This window comes from Canis aureus, chromosome 19 (assembly GCF_053574225.1).
Source record: "Canis aureus isolate CA01 chromosome 19, VMU_Caureus_v.1.0, whole genome shotgun sequence".
Lineage (NCBI taxonomy): Eukaryota > Metazoa > Chordata > Mammalia > Carnivora > Canidae > Canis > Canis aureus.
This window is the reverse complement of record NC_135629.1, coordinates 33,297,095-33,314,571: the sequence shown is the minus strand read 5'-3', so window position 1 is coordinate 33,314,571 and position 17,477 is coordinate 33,297,095. Positions and strand designations below refer to the sequence as shown.

Here is a 17,477-nt window from a genome sequence, read left to right as displayed (position 1 = left end):
TTTCACTTAGCATAATGCCCCCAAGCTCCATTCATGTTTTTGCAAATGGAAGGATTTCCTTTTTTATGGCTGAGTAATATACCATCATATATACCCACATTTTCTTTATCCATTCATCCATTGACAGACACTTCAATTGTTTCCATGTCTTGGCTATTCTAAATAATGCTGCAATGAACACAGGAGTGTCTATCTTTTTAGGTTTTGTTGTTGTTGTTGTTGTTGTTTTATTTTTATTTTTTATTTTATTTTATTTTTTTAGTGTATCTTTTTGAATTAGAGTTTTCTTTTTTTTTTTTTTTTTTAAAGATTTTATTTATTTATTCATGAGAGACATAGAGAGAGGGAGAGGCAGAGACACAGGCAGGGGGAGAAGCAGGCTCCATGCAGGGAGCCCAATGTGGGACTCGATCCTGGGACCCCAGCATGCCCTGGACCGAAGGCACATGCTCAACCACTGAGCCACCCAGGGATCCCCTAGAGTTTTCATTTCCATATGGTAGTTCTGTTTTTAATTTGTTGAGGACCCTCCATACTATTTTCCTAATTTACATCTCCATCAGTAGTGTAAAGTTTTCTCTTTTTTTTTCCACATCCTTGCCAACTGTTATTTCTTGTTTTTTTGATACTAGCCATTGTAACAGATGTGAGGTGATACATCTTGTGGTTTTGATTTGAATTTCCCTCATGATTAGTGATGTTGAGCACCTTCTCATTACCTGGCCATCTGTATGTCAAGATGTCAAATTAGTGCTTTTTTTTAATCAAACAAGGGAAGTTACGGTATTTTTTAAAATTTATGTACAGATTCTCCACTGAGCAGAAAGCCCAATGCCAGGCTCAACCTCAGGACCTACCTGAGCCAAAGACAGAGATGCTCAACTGACTGAGCCACCGAGGCACCCCAATTTGATATTTTTTATATATTATGAAGTGACCCCCACGATAAATCTAGTTACCATCACCACCAGTTAAAATATTATTGAGGGCAGCCGGGGTGGCTCCGTGGTTTAGCGCTGCCTTCAGCCCAGGGTGCAATCCTGGAGACCTGGGATCAAGTCCCACGTCAGGCTTCCTGCATGGAGCCTGCTTCTCCCTCTGCCTGTGTCTCTGCCTCTCTCTCTCTCTCTTTGTCTCTCATGAATAAATAAATAAGTAAATCTTTAAAAAAATATTATTGACTGTATTCTCTATGCTGCAATAAACATGGCTTATTCATTTTATAACTGGAAGTTTAGGTACAATATTTGTAATATTGAAAATCTGAATGTTCTGCAATTAGGGAATAGCTTAATAATTCATGTTACATCTGTTTGATAAAATGCTTTTTATCTAATAAAAGTAAAGTTTATAAAGATTTTATAGTAGCATGGAAAATGATTATTTGGGCTAAGGGAGAAAAAGAAACAGGATATAAAATACAATGTGTAAAAAGAATACCTGTGACTAGCAGAAAAGAAAGAAGGACATATCCTGGGAAATAAAAGTGTTGTATGGTATGGAAAGAGCAGGGACTTTGGAACCAAAAAAAAAGAATCCCAGAATGATGCTTTGCTTTTATTAATACCAATTGTATATCTATAAGGCTGGTTTTCTCAGACATGACATTTGACATTTTGTTTTTTTTGTTTGTTTGTTTGTTTAAGATTTTATTTATTTATTCATAAGAGACACAGGCAGAGGGAGAAGCGGGCTCCATTCAGGGAGCCCGATGCAGGAACTCAGTCCCGGGACTGCGGGATCACACCCTGAGCCAAAGGCAGACGTCAGCCACTGAACCACCCAGGCATTCCGACATTTGACATTTTGGATCAGAATGCTGTTTGTTGTGGGGGCTGTCCTGTGCATTTTTTTTTTTTAAGATTTTATTTATTCATGAGAGACACAGAGAGCGCGAGAGAGGCACAGGCGGAGGGAGAAGCAGGCTCCCTGCAAGGAGCCTGATGTGGGACTCAATCCCGGGGCTCCAGGACCATGGCCTGGGCCGAAGGCAGGCGCTAAACCCACTGAGCCACTCAGGGATCCCAAATGTCCTGTGCATTTTGGAGGTTATGCAACATCCCTGGCCTGTACCCACTAGATGCGAGCAGTACTTCCACCCCACACATTTTGACAGCAAAAAATGTTTCCAAAAATTGCCAAATGTTCCTTAGAGAAAGAAGGGAGCAAAACCACCCCCATTTGAGATCCACCCATTTATGGGCCTAATCTTTGAGTTGATGTTTACTCAGTGTGTACAGTTGGTGAGTAACACCTGTTTATTGTCCTTGGTCAACTGAGATCCTGGTACAGGGCCTGGCTTTCCTCAAGGCTTGAGGTGAATTTTGTTCTGGGTAGTGAATAAAGAGTGATTCTTCCCCAGCTCCGTATTCCTAAAAGAACACATAATAGTATTATGATGAAATTCAGTTTAGGAAAAACAAAAACAAGGTAGGGTCAGAAGATTGTACAGAGGAGGAGGACGCTTTCCTCTGTCCTGTTTTGCCAGTCATAGTTCTGACAAAAATAGCTTGTTTGGATCTGAAGTAGGAAAGAAAAACATTTAAATCCATCTCTTCTTCACTGAAACCCCTCAGGAAATATATTCAGCCTAGTAAATAAATATTCTCTCCTCAACCCTGAAAGTCCAGCCCAAGAATTATTATTAGACCTTGTTCTTTCTCCAAATCAGAGAGTTTGTGTAACAATGACAACTTGATTTTAAAAACCAAGGTTAATTTCTTGTGTATGCACCTTTTTCTGGAAAGAGACAAGAAACTGGTGACAGTGGTTGCTTCCATGAAAGAGAACTAGTTGGCAGACTTTTTACTCTGTATGTACCCTTTCATATCTTTGGGTTTTGAACCATATTACCTACTCAAAAGGTTTTTAGTTTTTTCTTTTTAATATTTTATTTATTTATTCATGAGAGGCAGGGAGAGAGAGAAAGAGAGGCAGAGACGGAGAAGCAGGCTTCCCCATGGCACAGGAGCCCAATGTGGGACTCAATCCCAGGACCCTGGGATCATGACCTGAGCCAAAGGCAGATGCTTAACTGACTGAGCCACCTAGGTGCCCTTAGATGTTTTGTTTTGTTTTTAAAGATTTTATTTATTTAATAGAGAGAGTGCACAAGCAGGGTAAGGGACAGAGGGAGAAGCAGGTTCCACACTGAGCAGAGAGCCTGACGTGGAGCTCAACCCCAGGACTCTGAGATCATGACTTAAGCCGAAGGCAGTTGCTTAACTATCTGAGCTATCCAGGCACCTCACCTACTCGAAAGTTTTTAAATTTAGATTTTTTAAAAAAATATTTTATTTATTTATTCATGAAAGACACGGAGAGACAGAGAGGCAGAGACACAGGTAGAGGGAGAAGCAGGCTCCATGCAGGGAGCCCAATGTGGGACTCGATCCCAGGGCTCCAGGATCACACCCTGGGCTGAAGGTAGCGCTAAACCGCTGAGCCACCCAGCCTGCCCTAAATTTAAATTTTTAAAAGGATAATAGAGACAGAGACAGAAAGTTCAACATGATCCAGGTATCTCTTTCCCAGGCTTGAGCATCCTGTGGCTTGAGAAACTAATAAATTAAGAAATAACAGACTCAGGGGACGCCTGGGTGGCTCAGCAGTTGAGTGCCTGCCTTCGGCTCAGGGCGTGATCCCAGAGTCCTGGGATCGAGCTCCATATCGGGCTCCCTGCGTGGAGCCTGCTTCTCCCTCTGCCTGTGTCTCTACCTCCCTCTCTCTCTGTGTGTGTCTCTCATGAATAAATAAATAAAATCTTAAAAAGAAAGAAATGACAGACTCAGAAGCATACCAGATAGGTACTAGGCTATTGTTAAGAGTATCTAATGGCAGGGAGTGCCTCAGTGTCTCAGGTGGTTAAGCATCGGTTTCTTGATTTCATTTCAGGTCATGAACTCAGGGTTGTGAGATTGAGCCCCACGTCTTGGGGCTCATGCTGAGCAAGGAGCCTGCTTAAGATTCTGTCTCTCCCTCTGTTCCCCCACCTCCCTCACACTCTCTCAAAAAAAAAAGGGGGGATTTTCTGACAGAAAAAACTTTAAGCTTGAGATTTAGAAAGTAAATCTTTCACAGAGAAGATTCCTCTCAAGTTATAAAATACTATGATTACTTGAATTTGCGTGTGTGTTCCAATAAGCTGTATATATTTTTACTTTTAATTATGATAAAAAATAGAAAAGTTAACCTCTTAACCACTTTTAAGTAAGTATACACTTCAGTAGTGTTAACTATATTCACATTCGTTGTGTCACATATCCCTCGAATTTTTTATCTTGCTAACTGAAATTCGAGCCCCATCAAACAACTCCCCATTAACCCATCCCCAGTCCTTGGCAAATACAGTTCTACTTTCTGCTTCCATGACTTTGACTATTTCAGATATCTCATATAAGTGGAAGCATACAGCATTTGTTTTTTTGTGACTGGCTTATTCACTCAGTGTAATGCCGTATCTGTTCATCAGTGTTATAGCATGTGACAGGATTTTTTTTTTTCCTTTTCTTTATTTATTTGATAAAGAGGGAGACAGAGGGATAGAGTGCATCAGTTGGGGGAAGAGGCAGGGGGAGAGGGAGGAGCAGACTCCCTGCAGAGCAGGGAGCCCAATGTGGGACTTGATCCCAGGACCCCAAGATCACAGCCTGAGCCAAAGGCAGATGCTTAACTGACTGAGCTACCCAGCACCCCGGGATTTTCTTTTTTTTTTAATGGCTAAATACGATTCTTTTTTTTTTTTTTTTAAAGATTTTATTTATTTATTCATGAGAGACAGAGAGATGAGGCAGAGACACAGGCAGAGGGAGAAGCAGGCTCCATGCAGGGAGCCCAATGTGGGACTCGAACCCAGGACTCCAGGATCACGCCCTGGGCTGAAGGGAATGATAAACCACTGAGCCACCAGGCTGCCCAAGCTGAATACTATTCTAGTATGCATATACCACATTTTCTTTATCCATTTCTCTGTTGGTGGATGTTTGAGCTTTTTTGTTTTGTTTTGTTTTGTTTTAACTTATTGACTATTGTGAATAATGCTGCAGTGAACTTGGATGTGCAAGTATCTCTTCAGGACCCTGCTTTCGATTCTTTTGGATACATACACAGAAGTGGGATAGCTGGATCATAGTATTTCTTTTAGTCTTTTGAAGAACTTCCTGTTCTCTTCCATAGCAGCTGTACCATTTTATGTTCCCACCATCAGTGCCTGTAGGTTCCACTTTCTCCACATCCTTGCCAACACTTGTTACTTCCTGCTTTTTCAACAGTGGCCATCCTTTTTTTTTTTAACATACATACATTTATTTATTTATTTATTTATTTATTTATTTATTTATTTATTTATTTATTTATGATAGTCACACAGAGAGAGAGAGAGAGAGGCAGAGACACAGGCAGAGGGAGAAGCAGGCTCCATGCCGGGAGCCCGACGTGGGATTCGATCCCGGGTCTCCAGGATCGCGCCCTGGGCCAAAGGCAGGCGCCAAACCACTGCGCCACCCAGGGATCCCAACAGTGGCCATCCTAATGCGTGTGAGGTGATATCTCAGCATAGTTTTGGTTGACATTCCTCTAATGATGAGACATATTTTTTTTTAAGATTTTTAATTTTATTTATTCATGAGAGACACAGAGAGAGAGAGAGAGACAAAGAGAGGCAGAGACATAGGCAGAGGGAGAAGCAGGCTCCATTCAGGGAGCTCGATGTGGAACTTGATTCCGGGACTTGATCCCGGGACTCCAGGATCATGACCTGAGCCGAAGTCAGATGCTTAACTGCTGAGCCACCCAAGTGTCCCTAATGATGAGAGATCTTGATTAATCTTTTCATAGACTTTTTGGCCATTTGTAAATCTTTTTTTTTTTAAGATTTTATTTATTTATTCATGAGAGACACACAGAGAGAGAGAGGCAGAGATGTAGGCAGAAGGAGAAGCAGGCTCCATGCAGGAAGCCCAGTATGGGACTCGATCCCGGGACTCTGGGATCACGCCCTGAGCCAAAGGCAGATGCAACCACTGAGCCACCCAGGCGTACCGCCATTTGTAAATCTTTAGAGAAACATCTCTTCAGGTACTTTGCTCATTTTTTCCCTCTTAGATTGTTTTTTTCAGCTTTATTCTGGTTTAATCTTTTTGTGACAAATTCATTTTTCCATCAGGTTACTTCTCTTTCTGTCGTTGGGTTGTAAGAGTTCTTTATATATTTTAGCTTTTAGCCCCTTATTAAATACATGATTTCTAGTTATTTTCTCCCATTCTGTGGGTTCCTTTTTACTCTGTTGATTATTTCCTTTGATGATATGCAGAAATTTCTAAAATGTTCAATCTGTTTTTGCTTTTCTTGCCTTTGCTTTGGCATCTTATCCAAAATCACTATCAAATCCAATACCATAAAGCTTCTGTTTTGTTCTAGGAGTTTTATAGTTTTAGGTCTTCAGTCCAATTTTTTGAGTTATTTTTGGATATGGTATAAGGTGACGGTCCAGTTTCATTTTTTCACATGTAGATATTCAATTTTCCCAGCACCATCTATTGAAGACACTGTCTTTTTTTCTGCTATGTACTTTTTGACACCCTAGTTGTGTCACATATCCCTCGAATACATGAGAGTTTATTTCACCATATACATGAGAGTTTATTTCTAGGCTCTCTATTCTGTTCTGTTGGTCTGTCTGGCTTTATGCCAGTATAACATTATTTTGGTTATTGTAGTTTTGTAATATATTTTGAAATCAAGAAGTGTGATGCCTCCAAATTTTATTTTCTTTTTCAAGATTGTTTTGGCATTTTGGGATCCCATGAGTACTACTTGAATTACTTGAAACATATATCATGTTTATTTATGTGTTTTATATATTCATTACTAAAAAATGATAATGAAGTGAGCATGTTGGGGATGCCAGAAGTGTCCAGGATAGTATTCAAGTGGATATCTTATAACTGATTTTATTCCAGATGCTCTCCTTCATAATAACCAACTGCTCTTTATTGAAACCAGGACTTAAGAGAATCTCTGGCCATTTTACTCAGTGGATTATGTATTTTCTCTTCTTTCAGATCCCCACAAAGTTAAAAGAGGCATTGAGAATTGCCAAAGAATGTATAGAAAAAAGACTAATTGAAGAACAGAAACAGGTAAGTTGCTAGTAGCTCCTTGCCTTTTGATCTTTTAGCAGTTGCATCCTTTGCTATGGTATTCATAGTGACTTACTTTTGACTGGTTGTTCATCCCATAAACATTTCTTTCATCCTTGCCCTGAACCAGGCTCCATTCTCAATGCCGCGAGATAGCTGATTACTTCACAGTCCTGTCCTCAGGCACTCAGCCCTGTGGGGGAAACAAACACATGCATAACACGGGGTCATCCTTTATGATGGGGGCAGGTGGGGGCAGTGGTAGGGTACATATGGCCCTTGCTCTAGGTACTGGGAGCCACACTTGTTTTCTCTCAAAGAAAGAAGGGCAGGAAGAAACGGGCCAGGAAGGGGGAAATGAGAAAAGTCTTCATCTTCTGGCATCCTCTTATCCCAGACATCCAGACCCAAGCTCGGAGGCAGACAGGCTGAGCAAGGACAGAATTTTCATCCAGGATAATATGATTTGGCAAAACATGCTAGAGATTTCATTAATGTAGGGATACACTTACGTTTGTGGTGAATTGTGTTCTCTTATAGATTCACCAGCATCGAAGATTAACAAGAGCTCAGTCTCATCATGGATCTGAAGAAGAAAGGAAAAAGAGAAAGATTTTAGCTCGAAAGGTAAGCCTGGTATCTCCAAATTCTCTTTGTGAATTCTTGACTACATATGAAGAAAGTTGTAGGTGAATAGCGCACATCTAGCTAATGACAAGATTTTGTGCTGTATCTCCTTGAAAGTTAAAACAATTTCCAGATGACTTGGTTTGCAGCTTTTAAAAAGAGCCACATAGTATCAGCAGAGAAATGGACCATATAGTTTCCTGGCTTGCTGGGTTGATGACAGCCTGATGTAATTGGGGAGAATGACAGGCCTGAGATAGTAAACTCAGCATTCTTGGTTTTCTTCCCCCCTTTGGTTATGGCTTGTGGCTTCTTAACTGTATGAAGTTATAAGGCCAGATATGACCTCGTACATAGCTAGTTTAACTGTGTGCCTGGAAAATATTTGTATTCTAACTCTCAGCTTTAGTGTGTTTATTCTGTATTGTTCCCCATCTCTCTTTTATTTTTAAAGAAGTCAAAACGATCTGCTGTTGAAAACAGTGAAGAGCATTCAGCAAAATACAGCAACTCCAATAATTCAGGTAACTGATTCTAGATTGTAGTGGGGCCCTGGGCTCAAGGGTCAGGACTAGGGGATCCCTGGGTGGCGCAGCGGTTTGGTGCCTGCCTTTGGCCCAGGGCGCGATCCTGGAGACCCGGGATCGAATCCCACGTCGGGCTCCCTGCATGGAGCCTGCTTCTCCCTCTGCCTGTGTCTCTGCCTCTCTCTCTCTCTCTCTGTGTGACTATCATAAATAAATAAAAAATTTAAAAAAAAATAAAATAAGGGTCAGGACTAGGAGTCAAGAGTTTTTGGCTTCTGGTGGCCAGAGACTGGGCAGTGTGGGAACAAAAGAACCCTCCCCTAGTAAAGAATCATGACAATATTCACGGGCTCACAGGAGTCTGGCACTGGAAGATCTTCAGAGGTTATGGGGAAACAACCTGTGCACTGATGGTGAGACTTGATCAACTAAAGATGAGCATTAAGCATGGATGAAAAACCAGTCCAACTTACAACATGAGGCCGCCTGTTTGTCAGTAGAACCTACTCGAACAGAAACGACCCTGAATCCTGCACTCTACTCCAGTGCCCATGGGGTAGGAGGAAGTGCCCTCGTGTGTGAGTTAACACGAGCTGTTGGAAGGGGAGCACTCAACAGTGTATGTTGGGGTGGCAGAGAGTGTTATTCCAGAAGGGCTAGGGTGGTACAGAGAGCATCGTTCTGAGTTGGCAGTCCTTGCTGCCACTCCTTGCTGCCCCTCGCCTAGTCCTGCTGGCTTTGGACCTTAATGTGTCCATCTTCAGAAATCAGGGCCAGATGGAATGATCCTTTGGGGACTTCCAGTTCTCCCACCTTATGAATCTGTGAGGTAGAGTTCCACATAAAGAAGAGGAGACTTCACCCGACTCCAGGCAGCTTTGGCTTAGCCTGGAGGGCCAAGGAAAAGGGAGGTTTTTGTTAGGTTGAGGGATAGCTGCATGTACTTTCAGGCAGGAGAAGGGCTAGGCAGAGAGGGAGAAGCTGAAGAGAGTGACCAGGAGGCCAGAAGGACAAGAGATTGGCCTCAGGAGCCCAGGTGTGGGTCTTACCATGGAGGAAGCCCACCCATCCCCTCCTGAAGGCAGGAGCCAGGAGAGCTAGGTAAAGAGGCAGAGGCATTTAGTAGTGGAAGGAGGGGAGGATATTGAGGGTGTTCACAGCTTTGCCCTTCTCAGGTCAGTGAGGAGACGCCTAGCCTGGGCGCACAGGACGCCAAGGCTGGACCAGCCGCAGCCAGAGATCGCTGGCAGTGCAGGTAGGGCTGTTGGAAGAGAGACTGTGAGGGAAGATCATGGACTCCAAGAGAGGAGAATGTGCTGACACCACTGCTTGTAGACTTCATCCACAGAAGTAAAGGGAGGCCGGGAGGCCCCAGACCCTGAAGCCTCCAGTGAGGAGCCTGGCCGGCTCCTCAGGGTTAGTGGCTGCTGTGGCCAGCAATAATTCCAGAGTTGGAGGTCTCTTTTCTCCTCAGTTGATGCAATGGACATGGGCCAGTCATTGTCATCATTAGGCTCAGACTCATGTCTCCAACCAGCATGTCTGACAGATACTCTGTCCAGTGGCTGATTCCTTATAAAGCAGAGAAAGCCTAGCAGGATGTTCCTGCCTCCCCAAGGCCCTGCCTGCCTGCAGGGCTCTGGGCCACATGCAGCCATGTGAGATTCCAAGGACGCAGAGACCCCGCCACACCCTCAAGGAGCTCAGGAAAGCCAAGTAGCAGTTGGTGTAAATGTACAGACCATCTCCAACTCCACTGGGCTCACAAGTTCAGTCTTCTCCACTTTAAAAATCTAGGTTAGCTCTGCATAGTAGTGGGAAGACAGGCTGGGTTGGGTTTTATCTCAACTTTCAGGAAAACTCCTCTCCTAGGTTAGAGGGAGGTGAAAGACTATTGCAACTTGTGAAAAGCTACCCTGCTTGAGGGAGGTGTGGTTTAATTCGGAAGCTTCTCCTGATGCTCAGTGTCCATGCTGTGTCCAACCTGTCCCGTGGGTGGTGGGTGAGGTGCTGGTTGGAGGCTTCTCGGGGGCATGACAACAGCCCTCCCTGGAGCTCTGTTCAGCCCTTCTTTGGACCTCTGTGGCACAGAGGGACTTTTGATTGCTACAAAAGGGCTTATGTAGGAACCTCTATCTGCTCACTGGGCCACTTTCCTGTCAGGCCAGGAGAGTATTCTCTGGGGACTTCTGAGCAATGGGAGATGCTGAGAACTTGAGAATATGGGAGTATGGACATTGTTTTAAGGACAAGAAGGGTATTTACTGGATTTCATCTAAGAAGAGGCCTGGGAGATCCACAAACTGCACAGGCTGACCCTTATCTCATTGAACGTAGCTGCTGATAAAATGGAACTTTTGCTAAGTGCATTGCTAGGTGGACACTGTGAGGGGAGTTCTCATTTCCTTTGGAGAGGCTTCCACTGGACTGCTCTGACCCTCTCTGTCCTCTGTACGGTGGCCACTGTCATTTGTCATTCATCACTCAGGGACAGAGGCTGGGTCAGGAAGAGGTGCCATAGCCAACTGCAGACACCATCGACAGCTTAGGGTTGGTTTCGAAACAGGGAGGGTGTGGGGAGCAGTGGGTGGCAGGGAGCCCTTAGTGGCCTGCAGAGGAAGCATACCCTGCACTACAGTGGAAGCCTGTGGTCACTGGGCCCAGTCTCTGACTTCTTCATCCCTCCTTACCTTTTACCACAGGGCCCACTCACTCATTCTTAGACAACAGCGGTGGGTCCCTGCTCAGGCCAGATTCCAAATGTCTGTCTTTGGTCCCCAGGAGGGTTTCTCTGTGTTTTCTCTTAGCAGGATCTGGGGCCAGCTCACCTCTCACATCCCCGTCGTCACCGACTCCACCATCTACAGCAGGTGAGTGAGGGAGACAGAGTACCTGCCGCCTTCCTCTCACGCAGCAGGAGGAGGAGTGGGGCCCCTTCTCTTCCTGCCCAGGCCCGAGTATTGCAGGGCTCAGGCACTACTGGCCCTTCTCCAGGTAAACCAGGGTGTGCACGCTGAGAGCGCGGAGGGTCTAGATTAACAAACTCAGACTTTATGGGGAATGGAATAGTTGGTTTCAGAGGCAGGAGCCACCCTCTTCCTCCAGCCTCTTTCTTGCTGAAAAGCCTCACACAGGGCTCCTCAGATCAGCTCCTGCTTTGGTACATGCTGAGCTGAACAACACAGTTGCTCTGCTGCCCGGGCGCCTGTCCTTCCAGAGCTCTCTCCTCAGGGAGCCCAGCCACAATGTCTGTTTTGTCATGGAGCAGAACTGGTGAAATGCCCAGGTGTGGGAGTGACCTAGCCACCGGCTTCTGATTTCCTGATAACTGTGCTCTGTAATGCATTTACTCATCAGAATATTTTTCTGTGGCTTGCCTTGGTTTTGTCTTTATGAGTTAAATCAGATTACTATGAATTCTGTTTGAAAAAAACGTAGAAAGAATTTATCCTAGGGAATGTTTATAAAAATAATCTCTAATTCTTTGGGATAGTCTCATAATGCTCTTTCCCTCTTTCCTTTTTGAACTAGTATCTCTTTTCTGACCATTTTGCAAGCCTCATAAAAACACATGGGGAGACCAGTATTTCTTTTCACTTCTTAAAGAAACCAGATGTTCTGGACGTCAAAAGAGCTGGTTCTGCCTTTCAGAGCTTGTCAACTGTGCTTGGAAGAGTTGCTGCAGCTGTCTGAAGGGAGGGTCATTGCCTGAGGTTGATTTATGAGTTGACAATTCCATATTCATCAAGGCTTAAGGCAATACCCAGGAGCTATCAAGACATTACCCATCTGCTCTCATGTCTTCTAACTGACCTTGCTAAGAAAATGACAAAGTACAAAAGGAATAGTTTGGACAGCTTACTTCTGGCTGGTGCTGTCTCCTCTTGCTGACTGAGAATGGTTACTACCGAGTGTTCTGGGCCAGGACCCATTTTGAGGAGCAAAGTACCGGCTCATGGGAATGATATTCTTTTCTCTGGCTGACTTTGTCAGCAGATTTTACAAGAAAGCCCCCAAATATTGTTCAAGAGAGAATATAATCCTCTCTGTCTTAAAAAAGAAAATCGTCTCTGTCTTATGTAGAGGTGACTTGTATAGGTTGGTCAGAAATTTCTGGAGTTCCACTGCCCAGATGATCATGTTCAGCCATTTTCTGGAAGAAAGGATATTAATTTCACACCACTTTGTTTGAAGGAAATTGAGAGAACAAATTAGTGAGAATCCATAAACCCTTCTTTAATATACAGGGTATCTTTTTAGTCATATGGAGCACCTACGTGTGCATTGGATGTGGTCCTGGGACGTTAACTGCCAGTTCTCATTTTTAAATGCCTTGGGCAATTCTCAATCTATTTGGATTTGTTCATGAATCCTCTGATTTACTTGTGTTTGAATGGGAGCTATCTCATACTGTAGCAAGTTTGTGTGAGATGAAGTTTTTAGAATGAGAGAAGAGAAAAGGGAATCTTTTGTAATTAGATCAATATTGCAAAAATGTTGAGGTGAGTGGAGCAGCAGGGAGCATTACTGTGAATTTGATGGTACCTATTCTGAAAGGGAATTGTAAGGATTGAGAGGGAAAACATGTGAGGCCCCAAGCACAAAGCCTGGTAGAGGTGGTAGGTTCCCAGCAAATATTGGCTCCTTTCCCTTATCTCCTCCAAACAATTTCTTGATGAAATTAGTATCTCAGCCCAGACTGTACTCTGACCTCTGCTGGGCACTTAACTGTAATGCATCTCTTAAAAATGACAACTAGTCTTTGCCAGTCAACCCAGCATTTCAGGCCCTAAACAGTAAATTTATTCATTCAGTTACTTAAGATGCGTTTAGTGAGAGCCTGCAATGTGCTGGGCACTGTAGGTGGTCCTGGGTTATAGGGAGGAATAGACAGGCAGGGCCCTAGCTCATGTAGAGTCATTTCCAGTGCCTCTCAAGAGCTCCATAGTGATAGACATAATAAAGCAAATACTTTCCTTGGGGTAATATCTTCTCTCCTAGCATTTCCCTACCTCCAATAGAGAATCTTTACCTGAAAAACTGGTCCATCAGTTTCTGTTCGTGCAAGGCATGAGGGAGCCATGAATAAGGAGCAGCTTCATGCTACTGGTTGTTGCTTGGTAAATCCTTGTTGCTAGATTGCTTGGGCTTGCTCTGCCTTCAAGACCTCTCCTGGGTGAGAGTAGATTCCTAGCCTCAGGGTGGCATCTTCTGGTGGTCAGCCTCTGGTTAGACTGGCCTCTCCTTCTAGGACAGGAGGACAGGCTTCTCCCTGGGCTCATCTTTCTCACTGCCTCTCTGCACACTCCCCATCTTGTTGCTAGAATCACATCTATTCCAATTTGTCTTTATTTCTAGACCAAGTTTATCATTAAAAAAAAAAAAGGCATGCTTATCTGGGAACCAAGAATAAGTGTCTTCTAGCTTTATGATGAAATGCAGTTTTCTCAAGAAGGAAAGAAAAATCTTCACTTTCAAGGACTAGAATTGAAAAAAGAATTCCTGCTCAAGGTAGCATCTCAAACATAACTCAGTCTGGGAGCCCTTGGGAACTATACCTTGGGCTGGGGAACCTAAATTTGAGGATGAATGCTTGCTAGTTCTGGGACCCTGGACAAGATTGTTAGCCCCCGGGGATCCCTGGGTGGCGCAGTGGTTTAGCGCCTGCCTTTGGCCCGGGGCGCGATCCTGGAGACGCAGCATCGAATCCCACGTGGGGCTCCCTGCATGGAGCCTGCTTCTCCCTCTCCCTGTGTCTCTGCCTCTCTCTCTGTGTGTGACTATCATGAATAAATAAAATCTTTAAGAAAAAAAAAAGGGGCTTTCTTGCTTTAAAAAAAGAAAAAAAAGATTGTTGGCCCCCATGTCGCTTAGGTTCCCATTTGCCAGTGAGGATAATAATAGTGCCCGCCTAGGGGAGGTATTATGAGGATCCAGCGCATTCCATATGTATGGGGTTAGAACAGCACCTGGCATACAGTAAGCCCTCGGTACCCTGTTCCTTATAGGGAGACCGTGGATAAGTCACTCTGCCTGTCTGGGTGTTGGTTACTCCCTCTGTTGTAGAAGGCAAAAAGATCTGGATTAAAGGGAGAGAGACCATCTCACAGTCCCTTCTAATCAAGCATACTGTAAATCCACTGGGAATCCTGTTTGCTCAGCAACAGATCAATTTAGGCAAGTTTAGTTTGGCTGCATTGTCTGCCTTCTCGAAAGTGTCTGCTTTAAGCACATTCGTGATAGCGGACGGTGGTGGTCTTAGGCTCCGTTACTTCTAGTATGGGGCAGAAGTGACAGATGTTTCTAAGCGAAGGGGTCTCACCCTCATAAGCTCTTTCCAGCAATTGTGTAAGGGCTGGGGCCTCTCCCATTTCTTATTGCACCTCCCTGCCGTGGAGCCTCTTCTTGAAGTCCTTACCAGATTGATGGGAGAAATATCATTTCCCTAAGTCTGCTGGTGATTCCACTGGGAGAAGTGGAATTCTCTAAAACCCCATTGCTGCAATCCTTATATTTTCAGTGAGAACACTCCTTTCTTTTCTGCTAAAGATTATGCTTCCTACCTCTGGAAAGTCACTCTTTCAAGAGCTTTAAAATTCTTTATCCTGACTTATTTCATGGTAAATATCACCAACTCATGTTTATAATCTGTATTCCTAGAACTGAGCGGTTTAGAAGGTCCCAATTTATACAAACACAAATATGCTCTTGCACTCCGTTTTGAGAGAGCGGACAATCCTGTTGCCTTGCTATTTTCTGTGTGTGTGTGTGGGGGGGGGGGGTTCTTTTTAAAACAGGTTTGCAAAAGGGTATTTGGGGAAAGCTAAGTAAGAGGAGACCCTGAATTATTGTTGTTTTTAGTAATCATATCTAACATATTTTGGGTACTTATGCCTGGCACTGTTCTATGTGATTTAAAGTCATTTTATTTAATTGTCATAAATACTTTCCCATCCAATGAAAGTAGTTTCTACTATAGGTCTATTTTAAAGACAAAGAAATGGAGGCTCTAGTGAGGTTAAAGGATGCTAGAGCCAGGACTCAGAACTTGGTTCTGTCTTTGCTCATTTACCCCACCAATTTTGATTGAGTGCCTGTTCTTTCAGGGTGCACTGCAGAGTGTAGGCTGTTAAATATTGCTCAGTGGTGTGAAAAGAACTCTGAAAGTAGAATTGGAAAACCCTGGGCATGGGTCCCAGCTCTACCACTTTGTACCTGTGACCTTGGACAAGTAATTTCCATTCTTTGAAGAATTCCTGGTCTTTATTAGGTAATGTGCACAACAAAGCTTTATAAGCAGTAAAGTGCTATCACGTATAAGCTATCAATGCCCTGCAAGAGAATTCTAGCCCTTTTGCTTACAGCTTATAATTTAAAGCAGTAATTTTGGAGAGAGAACTAGCAACTGATAGAAAACTCAATGTGTAAGAATGAGTGGAGAGAGAGGGAAGTTCCATGTCTAGAGAGCTGGAGGAGGGAAAACAGCCTTGTGGGCACAGAGTAACTGAAAACTTGAATAATAGGAAGGATGGTTAAGAATAAATACAGCATGAAAAAGAGAGTGATTTGTTCAGAATGTTTAGAATTTGTCTAGCCAGGTCAAATGTCTGAAACCCATTCTAGGCTCAAAATCTTTGTCTCTGGCCATAAGAATTGCTTCTTTTTCTTAAAACCTACACATACACAAAGTGATTGCCATCTTTGGGATGAACAAGTCTTCCTGCTCTGCTTCTCTGAAGAGTGTGTTGGCTGTGCTCTGCTGCCTTCTTATAGCCTTCCTTCCCCATTTCCAAGCCCAGGGCTGTAAGCTCCTTCCTTGAGCCTTGGGCTCCTGTGGGTGGAGGTGGTACAGCACAATGTCCACAATATATCCTCCTAGATCTGTCCCAAGTGAGTGGTCAGCCTGCCTGGCCCCTCCTGAGCCTCATTTCTTGGCCCCTCCCCAGATGAAACGGTTTTCCTCTGGGCAGTAGGGCACGTTGGTTCATCAGGAACTCTGGGATGCATTGTCCGGAGAAGCGTTATCCTTCACATTTAACTTAGAATCCAGTCAGTTAAAGGGAAGACAAGAAGTGTTTGCCCTGCTTATTTTCTTTTTAATGGTTTTATAGCCATAAATAAGCAATGTCACTCACTCCCCAACTCAGCCTGTAGATCCCAGTGGCCGTCAAAGAGGGGCTGCTTGCCCCTGCCCAGGAGCTACCCCTTAGACCTACCCTGTGCTCTTGCTTTTCCCAACTTTAAAAAGACAGATCTCCATTTTAGACTATAGAAGACTCAATTGGGAAAAAGTGGTGAGTTCTAATTTTTCTCCCTTCTTGACTGTTTTTATTAAGCTATAGAACTAATTATGCTTCTAGTGCCCATTCCACTTCTCAGGGGGGCTTTAAAAACTTTCCCAGGTCTTTTGAAGTGAGTGTTGTGCTTATAAACAAATAAAAAAAGTAGCACCTAAATGGCTCTGAAACAAAACAAAACAGAAAAGTATGAAGAGGAAAGTGACTCCCTGGCAACTCTATCAGCATATTGACTCTTTGGTTCCTGTGTTAGCACATTTGCCGAATTCTAAAAGGGTCACAGATGTGCTGACAAAGCAGTGCATTTTGCAGTGAAGTGTATCCTAGTTTGTTAGTGAGAATAATCAGCATGTGATTCAGACTAATATTTTGCTGTCTCTTACTATTTGATTAAATGACACTAAAATCTGAATAATGACTTGTGTCCCCTCTCTCTCTCTTTCTCTCTTTGCTGTTTTCAGTAGAGCATGCACCATTTTGAACGTGAATTTTCGGTAAAGTAAGCTATACTGATTTCTCTAACTTTAAAGATGCTCTGTTTCTGGCTGTGAAATGGGACCCAGTGCATCTAGATCACTGAAGTGATGAACAAATGGGAAAGCAGATTTGGGAGGATTTCCTTATTTGAACATTTACATGAAATACAGCATCTTTAAAAACACTCAAGTGACTTCATTTACATTCATTTCATTTTCACCGTGACCTTCAAAATCCTCATTTCCACTCTGATTATAGTTTTAAAATACAACTCTAAAACCTGCAAATCAACTGCATGGTATTTTGTTATGTTTTAATTTGGGAAGGTAGGATCTCAGAGTCTTGATAGAGCAAAAATACTGGTTTGCTATTACTCTGATGAAGGGAAAGAGTGTTAGCCGATTGACAAC

At 43.4% G+C, this 17,477-nt stretch overlaps 1 protein-coding gene across 23 annotated transcripts in view; it reads left to right on the top strand.

The window, feature by feature from the left end:
* The window catches only part of PXK (PX domain containing serine/threonine kinase like), a 111,628-nt gene that overhangs the window by 58,050 nt on the left and 36,101 nt on the right, over positions 1–17,477 (top strand). For 5 of the 23 annotated variants that reach the window (XM_077858313.1, XM_077858331.1, XM_077858311.1 and 2 more), the window contains 4 exons: positions 7,062–7,139; positions 7,680–7,766; positions 8,221–8,290; positions 11,101–11,163. In XM_077858313.1, the coding sequence (XP_077714439.1) occupies positions 7,062–7,139; positions 7,680–7,766; positions 8,221–8,290; positions 11,101–11,163 (298 nt within the window). Of the gene's footprint in view, positions 1–7,061; positions 7,140–7,679; positions 7,767–8,220; positions 8,291–11,100; positions 11,164–17,051; positions 17,090–17,477 lie in introns of all 23 variants that reach the window. The other 18 variants (XM_077858314.1, XM_077858332.1, XM_077858312.1 and 15 more) reach the window with 9 other exon arrangements.